The sequence below is a fragment of the Heptranchias perlo genome, chromosome 6 (genome assembly GCF_035084215.1).
Source record: "Heptranchias perlo isolate sHepPer1 chromosome 6, sHepPer1.hap1, whole genome shotgun sequence".
NCBI classification, from domain to species: Eukaryota; Metazoa; Chordata; class Chondrichthyes; order Hexanchiformes; family Hexanchidae; genus Heptranchias; species Heptranchias perlo.
Window position 1 is genome coordinate 100,700,914 of NC_090330.1, and position 19,179 is coordinate 100,720,092.

Here is a 19,179-nt window from a genome sequence, read left to right on the forward strand (position 1 = left end):
GCTCTCCTGTGATGCCTGTGGAAAAATATGAAGTGAAGACTACAACGTCACTCTGCTAAATTGCAGAATTGTACACTTTTGGCACAAAAATAAACTGCAGAAGCTCTAAGTTTGCTTCACCTAATTGCTTAAATGTATATTTTTAAACGTCAATCTAATCCAGATTGATGGGAGGAAATTGTCAGACAGCTGTAAAAAGTCCAGAGTGAAGTAAGTTTTGAAAACAAAAGTCAGATTCTTTCCACAATCTTTAAGAAATTATTAGAAACACAAAAATTAGAAAGTAGCTAACATTGGATTGATATTGGCCAAATTTAGGAACAATAGAAAATATAGGACAGGGAAAGACACTGCAGTCCATCTGGCTGGTCCCAAAAATGAAAACCCCTCATTTGGTCATTCACTCACATAAGGATGACCCAACAAACTACCTGTTGTAGGTAGTATTAGAAGTCAATCTGAAAGAGGGTTAATGAAACACCTCGATAGGTATGATATTGGAAGAGGGAACTAGCATGGGAACAAGATCGTCTCAAACAAATTTACTGGAGCTCTTTGAAGAAATGACAGAACCTTGTTGACAAGAGAAATTCTTTGGATGTGATATATATAGATTCCAGGAAGGCATCTGATACTTTGCCACACAAGCAATTAGTCCACAAGGTAGGCAGGCACAGAATCAGAGGCTTGTAAGGTGGTCTGAAAATGAGCTAAACCAGGGAAAGCAAAAAAGATGGAACTGTGGTCAATATGGCAAGGAGTCACATGTTGGATGCCACAGGGTTCAGTACTGGGGTTATCACTGTACATTATAAGAAATGAAGATGGAGAGGGACAACTGCAATTGGTGAGGATGGGAAGGTTTTAAACAGGCAACATAAATATTAAGGGGCTTGGATAGGTTAGTAAGGTGGCCTGACAAGTGGCAAATGGTACTTAAAGCACAGTAATGAGACTAGGGAAGTAAACAGTGGGAGCATAAACCAAATGGCTCAAGACTACAGGACACAATACAGGAGAATGAGTGATTGGAGGCATTGGTGCATAGCTCATTAAAACCAACAGCATTGTGCGCAGAAACAGAAAGGAAAGCATGAATCCGATTTTGAGATCTTTAGCCAGTCAGATGGAGCACAAATCCCAGGAGGAGAAAATTATGTACAAGTTTAGTCACATTTTGTGTACCGTGTACAATTCTGGTCACCATACTGCAGAAAGGATATCTAGGGATTGAAAGCTGTGCAGAAAAAGTCAACCAAACCGGTATCTAGCTTAAGGCATCTGAGCTGTGAGGAAAGTTTAAAGAGTCTGGGATTGCTTATTCTGGAGAAGCAAAGTCTAAGATACTTAAAAGAATAGATAAATTGAAAGCAGATGTAATATGTTATATATTATATATTGCCACAAATGCTAGAACCAAGGGACATAGACTTGAGCTTAGAGGGAAGGAGCACGGTTCAGATTTAAGTACTTTACGCAAAGGATAGTGAGCATGTCAAATGGACTGCCCCTGGAGGCAGACAGTATGGAAAAATTGATGGGAGATTTGGGTAGGTACTTGAGAGAGTGAGTGATTCAGAGGTATTTGCTTTTGGGACTAGCCAAATGGACTGGAGTCTTCTCCAATATTCTCAAATTGGGCCAATCTCAATCCACAACTCTTTGTAAATCTAATTTAAATATTGCACAGGATATCTGGACAGAAAAACCCAATCACACACGGGTTTTGCAACAGATGCTCTTGCTGGGGCCAGTATAGTGGGAGGTTTTATTATATATCAGACTTGCACTACACTTGACTTGAGTACACAATCAATGGATAATTTTCCCTTCCACAGCACTGACAATGGAATGCCACTTTTATTCAGCAGAAAAAAATACAAGAAATCACAAAGCAGGAGCATGTTAATACACAAAAACGAAGGCACGGTATTTTCAGTTCTAAACTAAAAAATTCCAGCTTCCACCAGCACCCAACCCCAGGTTACAACTTTTCCTTCTCCTCTTTCCACCCCCCACCAGTTTCCAATTATCTGGCATCCTGTAACAGAAAAATTACATTTGATCTGGATTTGAACTGTGCAGCTCTACCAAATGACAATTTTTAAACTGCTCAGTGCCTAAATGCAAAATTCATTAGTGATTAAATTCCTAGTGAGACGATTTATCTTAGCATTATGAATTGAATTGAGAAATATTTTGAGGTTAATTATGTTAATTTCATGCGAAAACGTTAAGTGAAAATTTTCTCCATCTTTAACAAGAGATTATAAACATATTATGCACTATAATCCATATAAACAATAGATCACAATAAGGCAGCAAGGGAAGACAATACAAATGCCTTACTTGTGGTGCTTTCCTCTCCCCCAATGAAAGCATTTTTGTTTTGTTAGCTAGGTGTCGGACATGCACAGGTTCTCACCAAACTTGAGTCCCCAAATTAAGCTATTGAGAAACCCAGGCACGGAGTCTTCCTGTTTGTAGAGACACACCCACTTACCCAAGTCCAAAGGCCATAGGCAAATGTTAGCAAGAGCCAAACATTGGGATAGGGTTTCCTTAAGTGTGCAGTGTAATACTGCTGGAAATTAACCCACTAAAACTGGGCAGCCTACCAATATAGGTAAACTCCTACTGCTTGTTCAGCCAGGGCCACCCTACACATTACGTTACTGCTTCGTAAAGTTATTTGTAGCCACTTGGGAAAAATCCCAGCTCCCGGCGACATGTCTATGTCTCCAGATCCCACTGAACAAGTCAAGCTGTCTGGTCTTGTGTTGCCCTTAAGGACTTCTGGGCCTGTCTGATTGAGGTATCTAGATTAGTGAGTCTGCCAGAGGGAGTGATAAGTTGCTTCCAATATTCCATTTCCACAATGTCCCCAAGCTGAAGAGCCTCACTTAACATTTCTTTCTTTGCACCATTTCCCAGGAGAAGAGCAGCAAAAATATTATTGCATGCATGCAATTTTCTGTATATTGTTACATACTCGCATAGCAAGACTCCATCCTCCAGTGCCGATCGAAAATCTTTGTTGCCAAAACTCTTCCCAGTAACTGCCTATAAAAGAAAATGAAGACAGTTCAGATCAGTTAAGCATTCGTCATTCCAAAGCTTTCAAACGTAGGGTACAATTACAACAACAAAAAGCTCAACATAGGAAAAAGGTCTCAGTGACCTTGAATAATAAAATGTCTGCTAAATTGTACTCGGTATCACAATGCAGAGAGGCTTCAATACAAACGTAGGATGCGTATTTGATGAAATCTGTTACAACACAGTGCTAAGAATTACTACCGTCTTAAGAGTACCTTGTGTTGTAAAATGCACACGATACAGTATTTCAGGTAGCTTATAACATATGGGCCTTAACCAATTATACATACAAACACACACCCATAAACATCCATACAAAAGTGCTCCAAATCTTTCTGAAAACAAGACTGACTTTTTCACTCGCAGCACAAAGCAGGATCCAACAGTTTTTACATCATAAAATATGCAAGTCCCTATCACCAGATGGTTGCTTGTATAGTCTACTCATAAGCAAAGTCTTTTTTTGAAAAAAAAAGTATAGATCAACAAGTTTATCCAGCGAGTAACAGATTTGTGAACCAAAATTCCAGATTTAATCACCGACCTGCACTAAGTTAGCTGATCTCAACCAGGGTGGCATTAGGGGCTCGCCAACTGGTATCAGTATGTCCGATTCACTATTCAGCAACTAATCCTCCTCATTGCCAACAAGCTCAGCCGTGAGCAATAGTGGGCACTTAGGAAAGGCATTGAAAAGGTGACTAGCACAGGCAAATAGCCTTTAGAAAGGAGATCAAAGAATTCACAAGAAATAATATGGTAAACCGTTACACAGAATGAAAATTGTTAAGTGATACATTACAGATGTAGAAAGATTAACATGGCTGCTTTGTTTGTGTCTGTATGCATTTCAGGAGTACAATATTTTAGTCTACAAAATATTCAAGTGCACAACATGCAGTTACAAACCTCCAAGTCATTATTTTATAATATTACATGTACTGTGCTACTTCACATCCAGCGTATCTCAAGTTTATGGAAATCACTCAGCTCAGATGTTTCTTTGTAAAGTCAGCATTGTTTAAAAGATTACAGTTTGTGACAAGTTCTGCTGGGGAGTCGTGAAACTTCAACATGCATCGACTTAAAACCGTTACATTGCAATATCAGGTCTGAATGTCACTTCATAAAATTAACTTGGGATATCAAACTAGATGTCATCAATAGTATTTATACAACTACAACTACCTACATCTGCCCTCAGCACTCCTGAACAAGGGAGGGCAAATAAATAAACTTAGATTCCCAGCTACCAATTTGCTATCCAGCAATTCTTACTACAAAATGCGGACATTGGGCAAGTACAGAATCTGGTTTGGCTATGATGCCCCCAAGGGTGAAATTACCAGTCAACAGTTGTCTCGGCTTCAACGTCAAAGAATGGCCACATGGGGTGATGTATCAGAAGATTGTCAAAGAAAAAAAGAACTTGCATTTATATAGCACCTTCCATGACCTTAGAATGTCCCAAAGCACTTTACAATGAATTAAATACTATTTGACGTATAGTCACTGTTGTAATGTAGGAAACGCGGCAGTCAATTTGCACACAGTAAGGTTCCACAAACAGCAATTAAATAAATGACCACATCACCTGTTTTAGTGATGTTGGTTGAGGGATAAATATTGGCCAGGACACCAGGGAGAAAACTCCCCTGCTCTTCTTCGAATAGTGCTGTGGGATCTTTTACGTCCACCTGAGGGGACAAACTGGGCCTCTGTTTAATGTCTCATCTAGACAGTGCAGTACTCCCTCAGTACTGCACTGAAGTGCCAGCCTCAAGTCTCTGGAGTGGGGATTGAACTCATGACCTTCTGACTCAGAGGCAAGGCATGCATGGAACCAAAACAATTGTGGGCAGGAAAAAAGCTGTGCATTTTACTTACCATTCCATAGTACACTTTTGTACTACTTTATTCCAATGTAACCCAAAGCACAAGAGATGGGGCAGTTTTGTACAGTCAGACATTTTCAATTATTACTGCACAAGTTAGCGAAAAAGTCACAAAGTTGCCTTCTCAACTTGAAAGACATGGGAGCAGATAACTAGCCCTGGTAAACGAATGCTGGGTACTATTTAGTTGTGGGAAGGGAGAAAATTCGGGTTATTTTCCCTTTCATTTTGAACACTCCCATCACTACAATAGCCTATTCCCCACCCTTCTCATTTTTTAATTGCAGGGTGTAAAGATCAAATTCAATGAAGTGTAAGCAGGTGTATTTACATTCAAGAGAAAAAACAAGTTGCCTTTGCCAAATTACTAACTGCAGAGTCAATGTCGCACTATGAAATCCTATGGCTTAGTGCTATACTGCACCAAGAATTTTCCATAAGAACCAGAAAGTGCAGTGTGAATACCAAGCCCAATCTTTCAAGTGTTGGCCGAAGTGAGACCATTTCTAAAGAGTTTTGTATAAAAAGGTGGCCAAATGATGCAAACAGCCAAAAATAGGTACACGTAAAATACAGTAGAAGAGCCTGCCTTCCTACCTATTGAAAACAACCCACTGCCCAACAACCTTTTAAAAATCAGTATGATGCAAGTGCTTTTTGTAACTACTAAATCCCCACTAACTGCTGCCAGTCCTCAACTGACAATTCAACCACATTACAGTACACTACAACAACTTCAATTCCCCCTACTTGAATGACACCTCCTGCTGGTAGAGAGAGAGAGAGAGAGAGAGAGAGAGAGCTGCATTGATGACATGTACGGAGGCATCACACCATGAATACCAATCACTAATATTTCAATTGACAGCAAGCATTCTTTGTTATCAACTAAAATTCCATTCAGGATTTTATGCCAGGCGAATAATATACAAAACCCGCCAAGGTACCCCCCATTATAGAACTGATCCCAATGGAAGCTGTCCCTAACGAGCCAGTTCCCTTCACTTGAAGGTGCCAACTCATGCTGGGGAATGATTTCATCGGAACCAGCCTTCTGGGAACTAGTCCAAATTCTCCCCATTTATACTGTGCAGCATATTTGGTTACCATCAGAACAACTGCACATGCACAAGATTTGCACAACAGCAGTTACTACAAAGTTATGTTTGTGATTTTGGCCGAGAACTTTCCAATGACAGGGGAAGGAGGTCCTACAGAGCAAGTGTGTCAAAATTTGCATTTGAGAACTCAGCCCACCCACACCCAGAATGAAGATGGCAGAGTGCCACCGCTGATCCATTGATGGATGGAGGCAGACAGTGAACCGCCTTGTATGTACACTTTGTTGTTTACCTTATAAAAGTGGCTCCAAGTGCAAACTTGCTGGAGGTAACCATGCAAGATAAAAGATGGCATTAAAATAAGGTATTGTTGACATATTTCAACAGTTTTTTTGACTATCCGAAGCTACTTGTGAAGATAAAATTTACACAATTATCTACCGTTAATGAAATAAATGCAGCTGTACCAAAAATTAAAAAAGGTGACAGTAAGCTTCTTTTGCAGTAGTTTCTATTCTAAGGTCGCAAGCTAATAGAAACAGAATTTGTGGAGTAGATACATGTCTTTTATACTTATATGCAAATTATCTGGCAAGATACCATTGGTGACCGCACTATTCTAAAAGGCAATACCAATGTACTCTATAGTTTTCCCACAGTAGCCAAATATATAGAAACCCAGTTTGTGCTTCAGTGTAACAATGGTAAGCAAGTTCAACGTTACACAAAACAGTTAATCTTTTGCTGAAAGATGCAATATTTGTAAATAGTGAAAAGATTTACAGGAACTTAGTCACACCCTGGTTGTACATACTCTATTAATAGTGCTGCTTAACTTAGAATCAATATAAATGCATGTGAAATTCAGTGACATGATAACGGTTTTAAGGTTTGAAGAATAACTTCAAAGAAGCATCTTGAATCTGAACTAAGCTTCAAATCTCACATCCATTCAATCACCAAGGAAGCCTATTTTCGCATCCAAAATATAGCCCGCCTCTGTCCTTATTACTTCTGTCACGTTGAAACTCTATTTCCAAAGCTCTAATGAGCTCCACCCTAGACAAACACAATTTCACCCAGGATGCTAAGAGGAAGGGAGGCAAATAAAAACCAGTGCTCAAAAAGGTGCATCAGCTTTGTACAGTTAAAGAATTTTAATTGCTGGTGGGTTGGGTTATACAGCAATACATTCCTTCTCACATTACTGTCTCCAATAATTCAGAGAGTTGTCACAAGGAAGCAATAACTGACTGTCATACTCACCATTAGCATCTCTCATTTTACACCATAGAGGCAACTTCTGATCTATTACAGCATATTAAACAGATATCAAATTACTAAATCATAAACCCTACTTTCACTTAAATTACATTTTAAGGCAACTATTCACCAGACGATCCCTCACAAATAAAAAGTCACTTTATAGAATTCCAATACTTTCATAAATATAAAATGCCAAAACATCTACAGACAACAACTTGCATTTATATAATGCCTTTAACGGAGTAAAACGTCCCAAGGTGCTTCACAGGAGTGATTATCAAACAAAATTTGACTCCAGCGATATTAGGACATGTGACCAAAAGCTTGGTCAAAGAGGTAGGTTTTAAGGAGCATCTTAAAAAGGAGAGAGACAGAGAGTCGGAGAGATTTAGGGAGGGAATTCCAGAGCTCAGGGCCTAGGCAGCTGAAGAAAATTGGGGATGCGGAAAAAGGCCAGAATAGGAGGAGCGCAGAGATCTGAGGGTTGTAGGGCTGGAGGAGGTTATACAGATAGGGAGGGGCGAGGCCATGGAGGGATTTGAAAACAAGAATGAGAATTTTAAAATCGTAGCATTCCCAGAACGGGAGCCAATGGAGATCAGCGACTTGGTATGAGTTAGGATATGGGCAGTAGAGTTTTGGATGAGCTCAAGTTTACAGAGGGTGGCAGATTGGAGGCCGGCCAGGAGAGCATTGGAACAGTTAAGTCTGGAGGTAACAAAGGCATGGACGAGGGTTTCAGCAGCGGATGAGCTGAGGCAGGGGCAGAAACGGACGATGTTACAGAGCTGGAAGTAGGCAGTCTTGGTGATGGGGACAATATGGGGTCGGAAGCTCAGCTCAAGGTCCAATAGGAAGCCAAGGTTGCAAACAAATAGACCCTCCAAATAGAGAAAATTTTGTGAGGGTGAATACGCAAAGTGCCAAGGACGTATTTGCTGGGGATTCAGAGTGAGCTTTAGGACCACAGAGTTTTGGGTCCTTAGATACCTTACATTTAAAATCAGAGCTAGAAGTATATTTTCATGGGAGTCCCATGGCAACTCAGTATCTTGGAAGACATCCCGACATCCTGGTATTTTAATATAATCATTGTAATGATAACAGTTGAATGAATTGGAATATCAGATGTATCGGGGAAAAAAAGTTAATGACTAAGAAAGTTGTTGAAAATAGATGTACAACACAAAAATAATTTTAAGAGGAACAGGTGAGCATGAAATGAAATAAGTAAATAAGGGACTGAGGAAGCGGGGAAGAGCGCGAGGGGTTAATAAAAACTGAGAGTGAGGGAATATATTATTGGACTGGAATTTGCTGAAAAAAAAGTGTGAACGACTCATGGCGTTACTAATGCACAAATCAGCCAGCAACTTTTGGCGAGGAAGAGATACCCTGTGAATTGCCAATCGACAGAAGTTGCTGGCTGATTTGCATTTCTCAATTAACTTCCCAGTGAGTTTCATGAAGTTGCTGCATTTGCACATTAATTGCCCATTAAACTCGTCACAGAAAGTTAAGTCTAGTAATTAATAGCGCAAGTACCCTTTTAACAATGTGATAATTGTCAATGATTGCCAACCAACCTCTCTGGCCCAGAAAGTGAACAATTAAAAAAGTGTGGAGTCTCATTCCTTCAGGTTGTGAATTGTTGGAGATTTTTTTAAAATGTCAAATTTAATTTTTAAAAAAAACTTTTCCTTTCTATCTCTATTTCCCCTCTCTCTCTTAATCCACTCTCTTTTTCTCGTTCTGTACTTGATTTGACATTGAGGTCACCCACTCTAATTCACCCTCCTTCTCAGTCCTTCCTCTGTATTTCTCAATCATTATATCTTTGTTGGTTAAGGAGATACACTGATGGTCCCGTCATTCACCAAGACCCCAGGTGCCCTGTTGTCCTCGCTGTTATCAGCTCGCACTTCCAGCAACTTACAGGGCAAAAAAAAAGTGAGCTGAAGGATTCAGGAAAAAGTCTAACTAACCGGGCACACCACAAGACGCCCCGCTCCACAAATTCTGGACCATTATTTATTTAAATCAAGGAGCAATACTGTTGGGGGAATGCGAGTGGTGGTGCCTATTTTATAATATGTTGTTACATCAGGGGTCAGAACGGGTTTGGGATATCCAGCACACATTTAAAAAATGTGGGCTATTACTCAGAAATGGAGGAGTCACACTTGGAATAAGGACGAGTTGGAAGATCTGTCCAGGTTATTCATAAGGCTGCTTATACCTGGCTTGGTACAGAGCCATACATCAGAATGTCCCAGTTCTATCAAGTGAGCTCATCAAACCCACAGTGACGGAGAGTGCTGCACTTGATCAGTATCTCTGGTGTAGGAAGGGGAACATCTGACCAGGATGCCTAGTCCGTGTTTACTATCCTACAACCCCAGCTAGAAGTACCTACGTGGATACCAGACGACAACGACGACGACGATGACGACAAGATCAGACTCCGCTCCGATGCTCGCCACAGTTGAAACACAATGTACACTATTCAGGTACACGTGAAGAATGGCTACTTGGGCAAAGTGCCAGCAGGTATACCGCACACCCATTATCAGAAGGCCACCCTCCCCATCATCAGAGGCATTGTTTTAAAGTCAGCGGAAAGTCAAACTTCAGTTTTTACGACATGGGATTCTAGGTTTTTTTTAAAAATCTGTATTTACTTCCAACAATCCATAATTGAGCCATTAATAAGTTGAAATTCTGTTTATATTACGCACAGTTTTACTATAGGGTTTTGGGAGATTTATTGCACGATTGCTCTTTTTTATCCAATAAAAATTGCAAATCAGTGTCCTTGCCCAACATAAGTTATTGCCTTCAGGTGAGGAGAGATAACTGCATAACAAAGAATATATAAATACTACTTCTCATCTGCAAAGCCATTTCCTGAATTATGAAGTAAAAATACCTCAAAACTTTATAAAATTAAGCTTTAGTAAAACACATGAGAGCAAAGTACACTCCAAAAATCTCAACAATTTACTAAAATTCAAAAAAGATTCACAAAATCCACAAATAAACTCAAGCTTGAATAGTAGAAACTGCCACCTAAACTGCTCCATATTGGGTCAAATCACAGGGAGCACCATTTAGGTCATTCACACTACAGGAAGACATTTTTCATGGAGCTGTGGCAGCCTTTCACACAAGTAAGGGACATCTCATTCAAGGCTCCTAATTAATGCTCTTTATTTTATATATGGCACAAATAAATAAATAAATAAATACATACATTTCACATACGATTCAATAAGCTGTTGCCAGTTGACCTTACTCCAATTCTAAATGGTGGTGACCACTATTGGGAGTAGTAGCAGATTGCAAACTTGGGGGGGTGGAGGGTAGTTTTCACAGGTGAAAGTCACGAACAGTTCTAGGAATTACGTTACCAAAAAAAACTAACCTAGAACAAACAGAATAGACCAACAGTGATCGTGAATAAATGTAGTTCCTACACCAGTTAAAAGGCTCAGGATCACTGTATTCAATACCAGGAATACTGGCCCCTCTGTTCACAGTCCCTTTTGTTGATATTGGACACTAGTGAAAATAAAAGCATCATATACATAATAATCATCTGTTGTGGAGAACACAGGACAAATACCAAGAACCTATGATACTCCTCAACATCAGTATAGAAATGTATTTTTGTTGTCGAGCCAATGCCCGATTACAATAAATAAATACCATTTATTTACAGAAGCTCCTTCCCAAAAGAATGCAAATTTTAAAAAGTGCCAACAAGTCATTAAGAAATTCACTGGTACTATAACAAATTGGCATTTTTATTACAGTGATTGAAGTTATTGGACTGAAATGTAATTAGTCCCAATACCCACAACTCAATTATGTGTTTGGCTGATTTTCATCAAATTGTACCGTGGGTCCCAGTGGTATTAAAAAGTACAGGAAAACATTACAGCAGTAGCATGCAAGATAAACACAGCACTTTGTCAACTCCACTTATAAGTTGCTTTTACATTTGATGCTCCTCCAATCTTGCCCAAGACAAGGAAGCCGTTTTTTAAAAAAGCAATATTTAAACACAAGAAGTTGGTGCACAGGTATATTTCTCAACCCAAATGCAAAAGTATCTACACATTACACTAGTGATAGCTGAGAATTGCATACACACAATTCCTCAAAAATACAGAAAAATAGCAATGCTGAGTGCTCAAGACTCTCTCCTGGTTTGGATTTTTTCAAATTCGTTCATGGGATGTGGGCGTCACTGGCAAAACCAGCATTTATTGCCCATCCATAATTGCCCTTGAGAAGGTGGTGGTGAGCTGCCTTCTTGAACCGCTGCAGTCCGTGTAACCGTGAAAGGTTCTCCAACAGTGCTGTTAGGTAGGGAGTTCCAGGATTTTGACCAGCAATGATGAAGGAATGGCAATACATTTCCAAGTCAGGATGGTGTGTGACTTGGAGGGGAATGTGCAGGTGGTGTTGTTCCCGTGTGCCTGCTGCTCTCATCCTTCTAAGTGGTAGAGGTCACAGGTTTGGGAGGTGCTGTCGAAGAAGTCTTGGTGAGTTGCTGTAGTGCATCCTGTGGATGGTACACACTGCAGCCACGGTCCGTCGGTGGTGAAGGAAGTGAATGTTCAGGGTGGTGGATTGCGTGCCAATCAAGTGGGCTGCTTTGTCCCGGATGGTGTCGAGCTTCTTGAGTGTTGTTGGAGCTGCACTCATCCAGGCAAGTGGAGAACATTCCATCACACTCCTGACTTGTGTCTTGTAGATGGTGGGAAGGCTTTGGGGAGTCAGGAAGTGAGTCACTTGCCGCAGAATACCCAGCCTCTGACCTGCACTTGTAGCCACAGTATTTATGTGGCTGGTCCAGTTAAGTTTCTGGTGAATGGTGACCCCCAGGAGTTGATGGAGGGGGATTCGGAAATGGTAATACCGTTGAATGTCAAGGGGAGGTGGTTAGACACTCTCTTGTTGGAGATGGTCATTGCCTGGCACTTGTCTGGTGCAAATGTTACTTACCACTTATCAGCCCAAGCCTGGATGTTGTCCAGGTCTTGCTGCATGTGGGCACCGACTGCTTCAATATCTGAGAGGTTGCGAATGGAACTGAATATTGTGAAATCATCAGCGAGCATTCCCATTTCTGACCTTATGATGGAGGGAAGGTCATTGATGAAGCAGCTGAAGATGGTTGGGCCTAGGATATTGCCCTGAGGAATTCCTGCAGCAATGTCCTGGGGCTGAGATGATTGGCCTCCAACAACCACTACCATCTTCCTTTGTGCTGGGTATGACTCCAGCACAGGGAGAGTTTTCCCCTGATTCCCACTGACTTCAATTTTACTAGGGCTCCTTGGTGCCACACTCGGTCAAATGCTGCCTTGATGTCAAGGGCAGTCACTCTCATCGCACCTCTGGAATTCAGCTCTTTTGTCCACGTTTGGACCAAGGCTGTAATGAGGTCTGGAGCCGAGCAGTCCTGGCGGAACACAAACTGAGCATCGGTGAGCAGGTTATTGGTGAGTAAGTGTCGCTTGATAGCACTGTCGACGACACCTTCCATCACTTTGTTGATGGAGAGTAGACTGATGGGGTGTTAATTGGCCGGATTGGATTTGTCCTTCTTTTTGTGGACAGGACATACCTGAGCAATTTTCCACATTGTCAGGTAGATGCCAGTGTTGTAGCTGTACTGGAACAGTTTGGCTAGAGGTGCAGCTAGTTCTGGAGCAAGTCTTCAGCACTACAGCCGGGATGTCGGAACCCAAAGCCTTTGCTGTATCCAGTGCACTCAGCCGTTTCTTGATATCATGTGGCGTGAATCGAACTGGCTGAAGATTGGCTTCTGTGATGGTGGGGATATCGGGAGGAGGCTGAGATGGATCATCCACTCGGCACTTCTAGCTGAAGATGGTCGCAAACCCTTCAGCCTTGTCTTTTGCACTCGTGCTGGAATCCGCCATCATTGAGGACAGGGATGTTCACGGAGCCTCCTCCTCCCGTTAGTTGTTTAATTGTCCACCACCATTCACGACTTGTATGGCAGGACTGTAGAGCTATGATCTGATCCGTTGGTTGTGGAATCGCTTAGCTCTGTCCATAGCATGTTGCTTCTGCTGTTTAGCATGCATGTAGTCCCGAGTTGTAGCTTCACCAGGTTGGCACCTCATTTTTTTTTAGGTACACCTGGTATTGCTCCTGGCATGCTCTTCTACACTCCTCATTGAACCAGGGTTGATTCCCTGGCTTGTTGGTAATGGTAGTGTGAGGAATATGCCGGGCCATGAGGTTACTGTGCTCGAGTACAATTCTGCTGCTGCTGATGGCCCACAGCGCCTCATGGATGCCCAGTTTTGAGCTGCTAGATCTGTTCTGAATCTATCCCATTTAGCACAGTGGTAATGCCACACAGCACGTTGGATGGTGTCCTCAGTGTGAAGACGGGACTTCGTCTCCATAAGGACTGTGCAGTGGTCACTCCTACCAATACAGTCATGGACACATGCATCTGCGACAGGTAGATTGGTGAGGACGAGGTCACACCAATAAGGTGTGGTATTGTAACTAAAATGGTGTTTCCTCAGTTCCTTCAGCACAAGTGAAATTCTGCAGTCTATTGGGGGGGTTGGGTGAAAGGAATGTATCATGTGTTAGCACAATGCCCTTACACTTCTGGGGCATGGGTTCAAATCCAGAACTAGAAATCTAGCAAAAACTGACGATGAGCTGAAACAGAATCCCATCCCTCCAGAGCAATGGCAGGTATGAGCCATGAGTGCCAGCAATTTTCATCCATGTGTGACGCAGGTGGTTGAAATACATGCAGTTCTCCTCTCTGAATGTAAAACATTTAATTTCCAGAAAAGGCTTAGGCATTCTTAATCCATATGATGTTAGCCAAACTTCCCTCAATTGAGCACTAGCTGTTATTTTCAGACTGGAGGACATAAGAAGGCTGGTATAGAAATTGGAAACATTTCACACTGGCACAGTAAGAGATGTTAGGCTGAGATTGGGGGTAAATAAACTGAACTTTGCTCTGCAACTGGCTCTGCTATACCTGATGACAATGACAACAATTTGCATTTGTAGCATCTCTAAGATAGAAAAATGTCCCGAGGTACTTTGTGCTCAATGTTGGTAATGCTGGGAAACAGAATACCATTTCCAAACCATTGATATTCTAAACCTTAAAACATAAAACATAAAATTACCCTCAAAAGAATTAGAAATCGCTCGCATTGTTTTCCACTGTGATGAAGAATATGAGTAACACTGGCAATGACCACAGCTAGAGTTAGTGCTTACATTACCTTCTCAGCATAAATTAAAAACTATTTTTTTTAAACAAAGTTTTGCATACTTCTTCGATTCAACAAACTTCCAAGAACCACTGTCCTTAACTTTACAAACCTTCTTGTGCACATCTCGGAAAACTCACAAAAATTCTCACCTACCCCATGCAGGAGAGTTCCATCTCCCCTCTGCTTCATTTTCCGAGATGTGCGACAGGCTTGACTAATAAAATAGCCAATGCCACTGATTTATGATTTTCACAGAACAATTGGGCGGAATCTGAATTTGACCCCAAAACACGAATAAAAATCCTGGAAACCTTGTAATAGGTGGACTATTCATCAACTTTGCTACTGTATCTGAATGGCGAAGATGAGGAGGAGCTATGTTGTCGAGGACTGGTAACTATGGGAGGAGAGGAGAACACAATGTGCCTTACACAAGGCACACAGTAGCATGCTGTTGAGTATCCAGCAGCTTGAGCGAACCCAAGGGGAGCACAATATTCCACAATTGAAGAGCAAATGAGCGTGAAGTGGAAATGTTTGCTTCCCAGGCAGAACCGGCCAATTTGGCAATTAGGTTATTTGGCTTTCCCAGCAGAAGGTTTTTGTAGGTTAGTGACCAGTCGAGGGTGAAATCCGAGTTACCAGGGTGAGCATCATGTTTAAGAAGTTTACCATTTAGGATGATAGTGAGTTCACAACAGGCATTAGAATCATAGAAAGTTTACAGCACGGAAGGAGGCCATTCGGCCCATCGAGGCCGTGACAGCTCTATGCAAGAGCAATCCAGTTGGTCCCACTCCCCTGCCCTATTCCCATAGCCCTGCAATTTTTTTCCTTTCAAGTACTTACCTAGTTCCCTTTTGAAGGCCATGATTGAATCTGCCTCCACCATTCCCTCGGGCAGTGCATTCCAGGTCCTAACCACTCACTGCGTTTAAAAAAAAAGTTTTTCCTCATGTCACCTTTGGTTCTTTTGCCAATCACCTTAAATCTATGTCCTCTGGTTCTTGATCCTTCTGCCAATGGAAACAGTTTCTCTCGATCTACTCCGTCTACATCCTTCATGATTTTGAATACCTCGATCAAATCTCCTCTCAACCTTCTCTGTCCCAAGAAGAACAACCCCAGCTTCTCTAATCTATCCACGTAACTAAAGTCCCTCATCCCTGGAATCATTCTAGTAAATCTCTTCTGCACCCCCTCTAAAGCCTTCAACATTTTTCCTAAAGCGTGGTGCTCAGAATTGGACACAATACTCCAGTTGTGGCCAAACCAGTGTTTTATAAAGGTTCATCATGACTTTCATACTTTTGTACTCTATGCCTCTGTTTATAAAGCCCAAGGTCCTGTATGCTTTTTTAACTGCTTTCTCAAACTGCCCTGCCACTTTCAATGATTTGTGCACATATACCCTCAGATCTCTGTTCCTGTACCCCTTTTAGCATTGTGCAAGATGGAGGACACTTTGTGGTACTTGGTTGAAGACATCAATTCAGGCAATACTCTGTCATAAGTTTCATATCATTTGGGAGTGTGGTTTCCAGCGTTAAAAAGTCTAACTTGAGAGCAAAGATACTGTCAACAGCATAGATAAATTTCCACCATATGGTTGCAGGCAGGTCATTTACATACAGATTAAAAAGGAATGTGCTAGAACTAGGATTGAGGCCATTGAATTGGCATCTCCACAAGCTGATGCAGTTGACCATATATAACTAAAATGTTGGCCCCATAGCAGTAATTCACCCAAGCAGGTGGCCCAATATGGCAGAACTCAATATTTTTGCCAGAAGACCAGTATCATAAACCATTGTTAGATCAAGGAAGACAACACCAGTCTTAAGGTTTTTCTGAAAGCCATTTTCAGTGAAGGTGATTAGGGTGAGTACTTGGTCACCTGAGCACTGTAAACCATTTACACTGTCAGCCAGGAAGGGACGTTCAGGGTTGGCAGTTTAGTGAGAATGGGGTCACGAGAGCAGGAGTTGAGACTCATGGATGAGATGAGCTTGGAAGAGCAGATGGGATAGGGCCGAGAGGGGGGGCCGAGAGGGGGGGCCGAGAGGGGGGGCCGAGAGGGGCGTAAAAAGAATGAGGAGCGGAAACAACAGAGCCAGCTGAATAGTTGGACTCAATTTTGGTAACAAAAAAGCCCATGAGCTCCTCGTACTTGTTGTTAGAGGCGAGGGTGGAGGAGCAGGGGAGAGGGAGTTAAGGAGCTGGTTTGTCGTGGAGAAAAGGTGGTGGTCTCCAGGTTTTGGTAGAGTGCTGGCAAAGGGAGCAGAGATGGAGATTGAAATCACAGAGGATGAGGTGTCACTCAGCGCAGAGGCTAAGGGAGGACAAGAAGGCAGGATATCATGGGGAGAAACTCAGGGTGCGGCTTGTGGGGGGAGGGGCGGGAAGGCAGGTGGAGCAGTAGACAACAGCTTTTAAAAAAGGAGAGAGAGGTGGAACAGGATGAGGTGCTTGAAGGAGAATAAGGTGCCACAGATATAGATGAACAGCATTTAAACAGGAACAGAACAAAGGGAAGGAATAAAACATATACACAAAAAGAAACAGAATGACCTGTAACGAGTTTAAATGCAAAACAGGAGATGGTTTAATGGCTGAAGTGATATTACCATAAGGCAACAGGAGACACTTAATGAGAGAAAGTCAAGAAATAAAAGGCAGACACGAGAATGTGTGAATACCTGAGGGAGATAAGGCAGATAGAAATGGAAACACGAAAAATTGGCAGATGGTGCAAGTTCCAGTGACTCAAGTGCACGGTAGAAGGAAAAGAAGCAGGGCAACACCAAAGGTGAGGACCACCTTGCCAGAACAATGTTTTAATACATTAAAAGGCACTATATAATGCAAGTTGCTGTTGTTGAACGGTATAAATGCTGTTCATCTGGAATATCTTCCAGTTTTGACAAAGGGTCCATACCCAAAATGTTAATGTCTCTATGCTCTCCACAGATGCTGCCTAACCTGTTGCGTGTTTCCTGTATTTTTTATTCATGTTTCAGATTTCCAGCATCTGCAGTATTTTGCTTTTGTGGGAAAAAAACACTTGTAATTACCTTTAAGAAGTAGTTACAATAGTAGGATTGTTAAGAGACTTGGGAGCAGGTTCCATAAAGCACAAAAGAGGACTTTTTTTTTTAAATGTATAAAAAGTTATCTTCTACCATCAAAGTTATGTAAAAAAATGTATTGAATGAAAATGCAAGAACTTATTTCTTTGATTATTATAGATTTTAGACCAGAAGGGATATATGCTAAAGATTAACCTTGATATAGTAGCTGTATCAGGAGGTTATTATTGCTAACGAGCCAGTGTGAAATATAGGTCTTATATAATTATTCTATTGTGCAAACACACCCATTCCTGCATTAAAACAGTAACACGACTGAGCTCTCAAATAGTGCCCCCTCCAGGCTAGAGAGATTATGAACTACCTTCTGCTGTGCTATCATAACACCATGGAAACAAAACACACAACACACAAAACAGCCATCAACAACGAATGGTGACGTTTGCTGCAACAGATTGAATTCTGGGAAGATTAAGGCAAAACCACAAAGGAAAATAAAATGCAAGAAGTTACCTTCTGTCACCCAAAGGTCTGAAAGGACAGAAGAATCCAACAGCCTGAAGTGAAGAGTTACTCACAAATCTTATACACTGTAGTGGGACTAGACTTAATCAACTGCCTTACAACATTTTCCAGCACTGTTCGCGGTGCAGTCAGGTTGCAAATCAAATGGACAACTATACAAAAATGGAGGCGTTGTGATGCGGACTCAGATTTTCCATTAAACAGCCTGTTAAAAAAAAAACTAAGGTAGGTTATAATTTAAGAAAAGTATAAAATCAGGGACGAAGAAACTGTACATCTAAAATGACAAGGCGATTGTATTGATTAGAAAGTTTCTGGTGCTTCTAAAAAAGACTTCAAATACCACATCCAAAAGGAAGTAAAATATGACTTTGTAGATTTGACCACAAAAAGCAGCAAATATACTAAAATTGGAACAGACAAGATTAGCAGATCTTTCTTTCTGCCAATTTCCTCCCCTCTATACTAGCATACAGATCCTTAGGCACCACAACCCTTCCTATACTAGGGTCGTTCACCTGACGAAGGGGGAAGCCTCCGAAAGCTTGTGAATTTAAAATAAAATTGCTGGACTATAACTTGGTGTTGTAAAATTGTTTACAATTATACTAGGGTTGCCAGCTTTCCAGGATTGTCCGGGAGTCTCCTGGAATTGGACATTGATCTCCCGGGCACTCCTGTGAGCTAACCCGGGCGAATAACAATAATGAAGAAATAGAAGGGTAGGTGAAGAGAGGGTGGGAGACGTCAAGCCTCACACACACACACACACACACCCACCAGGATCAAACCCCTGGTTGATTTCCCCCCTCCCCTCCCTTTACCAATGGTGTTGAGGCCATCTGCAGTACCTCAAATGTTTTAACTGAAGGTTAGTGAACTTAGCACAGATCAAGAATTGCCCCGAGGGTCTTCTGGCCTACATGGGATAGTGCTTCAGCAAACA

The 19,179-nt window shown here is 41.6% G+C and overlaps 1 protein-coding gene across 9 annotated transcripts in view; it reads right to left on the minus strand.

The window, feature by feature from the left end:
• LOC137323101 (LIM domain only protein 7-like) overlaps positions 1-19,179 on the minus strand; it is a 184,262-nt gene that overhangs the window by 140,299 nt on the left and 24,784 nt on the right. For all 9 annotated transcript variants that reach the window (XM_067986522.1, XM_067986523.1, XM_067986525.1 and 6 more), the window contains one exon: positions 2,993-3,063. In XM_067986522.1, coding sequence (XP_067842623.1) covers positions 2,993-3,063 — 71 coding nt within the window. The remainder of the gene's footprint in view (positions 1-2,992; positions 3,064-19,179) is intronic.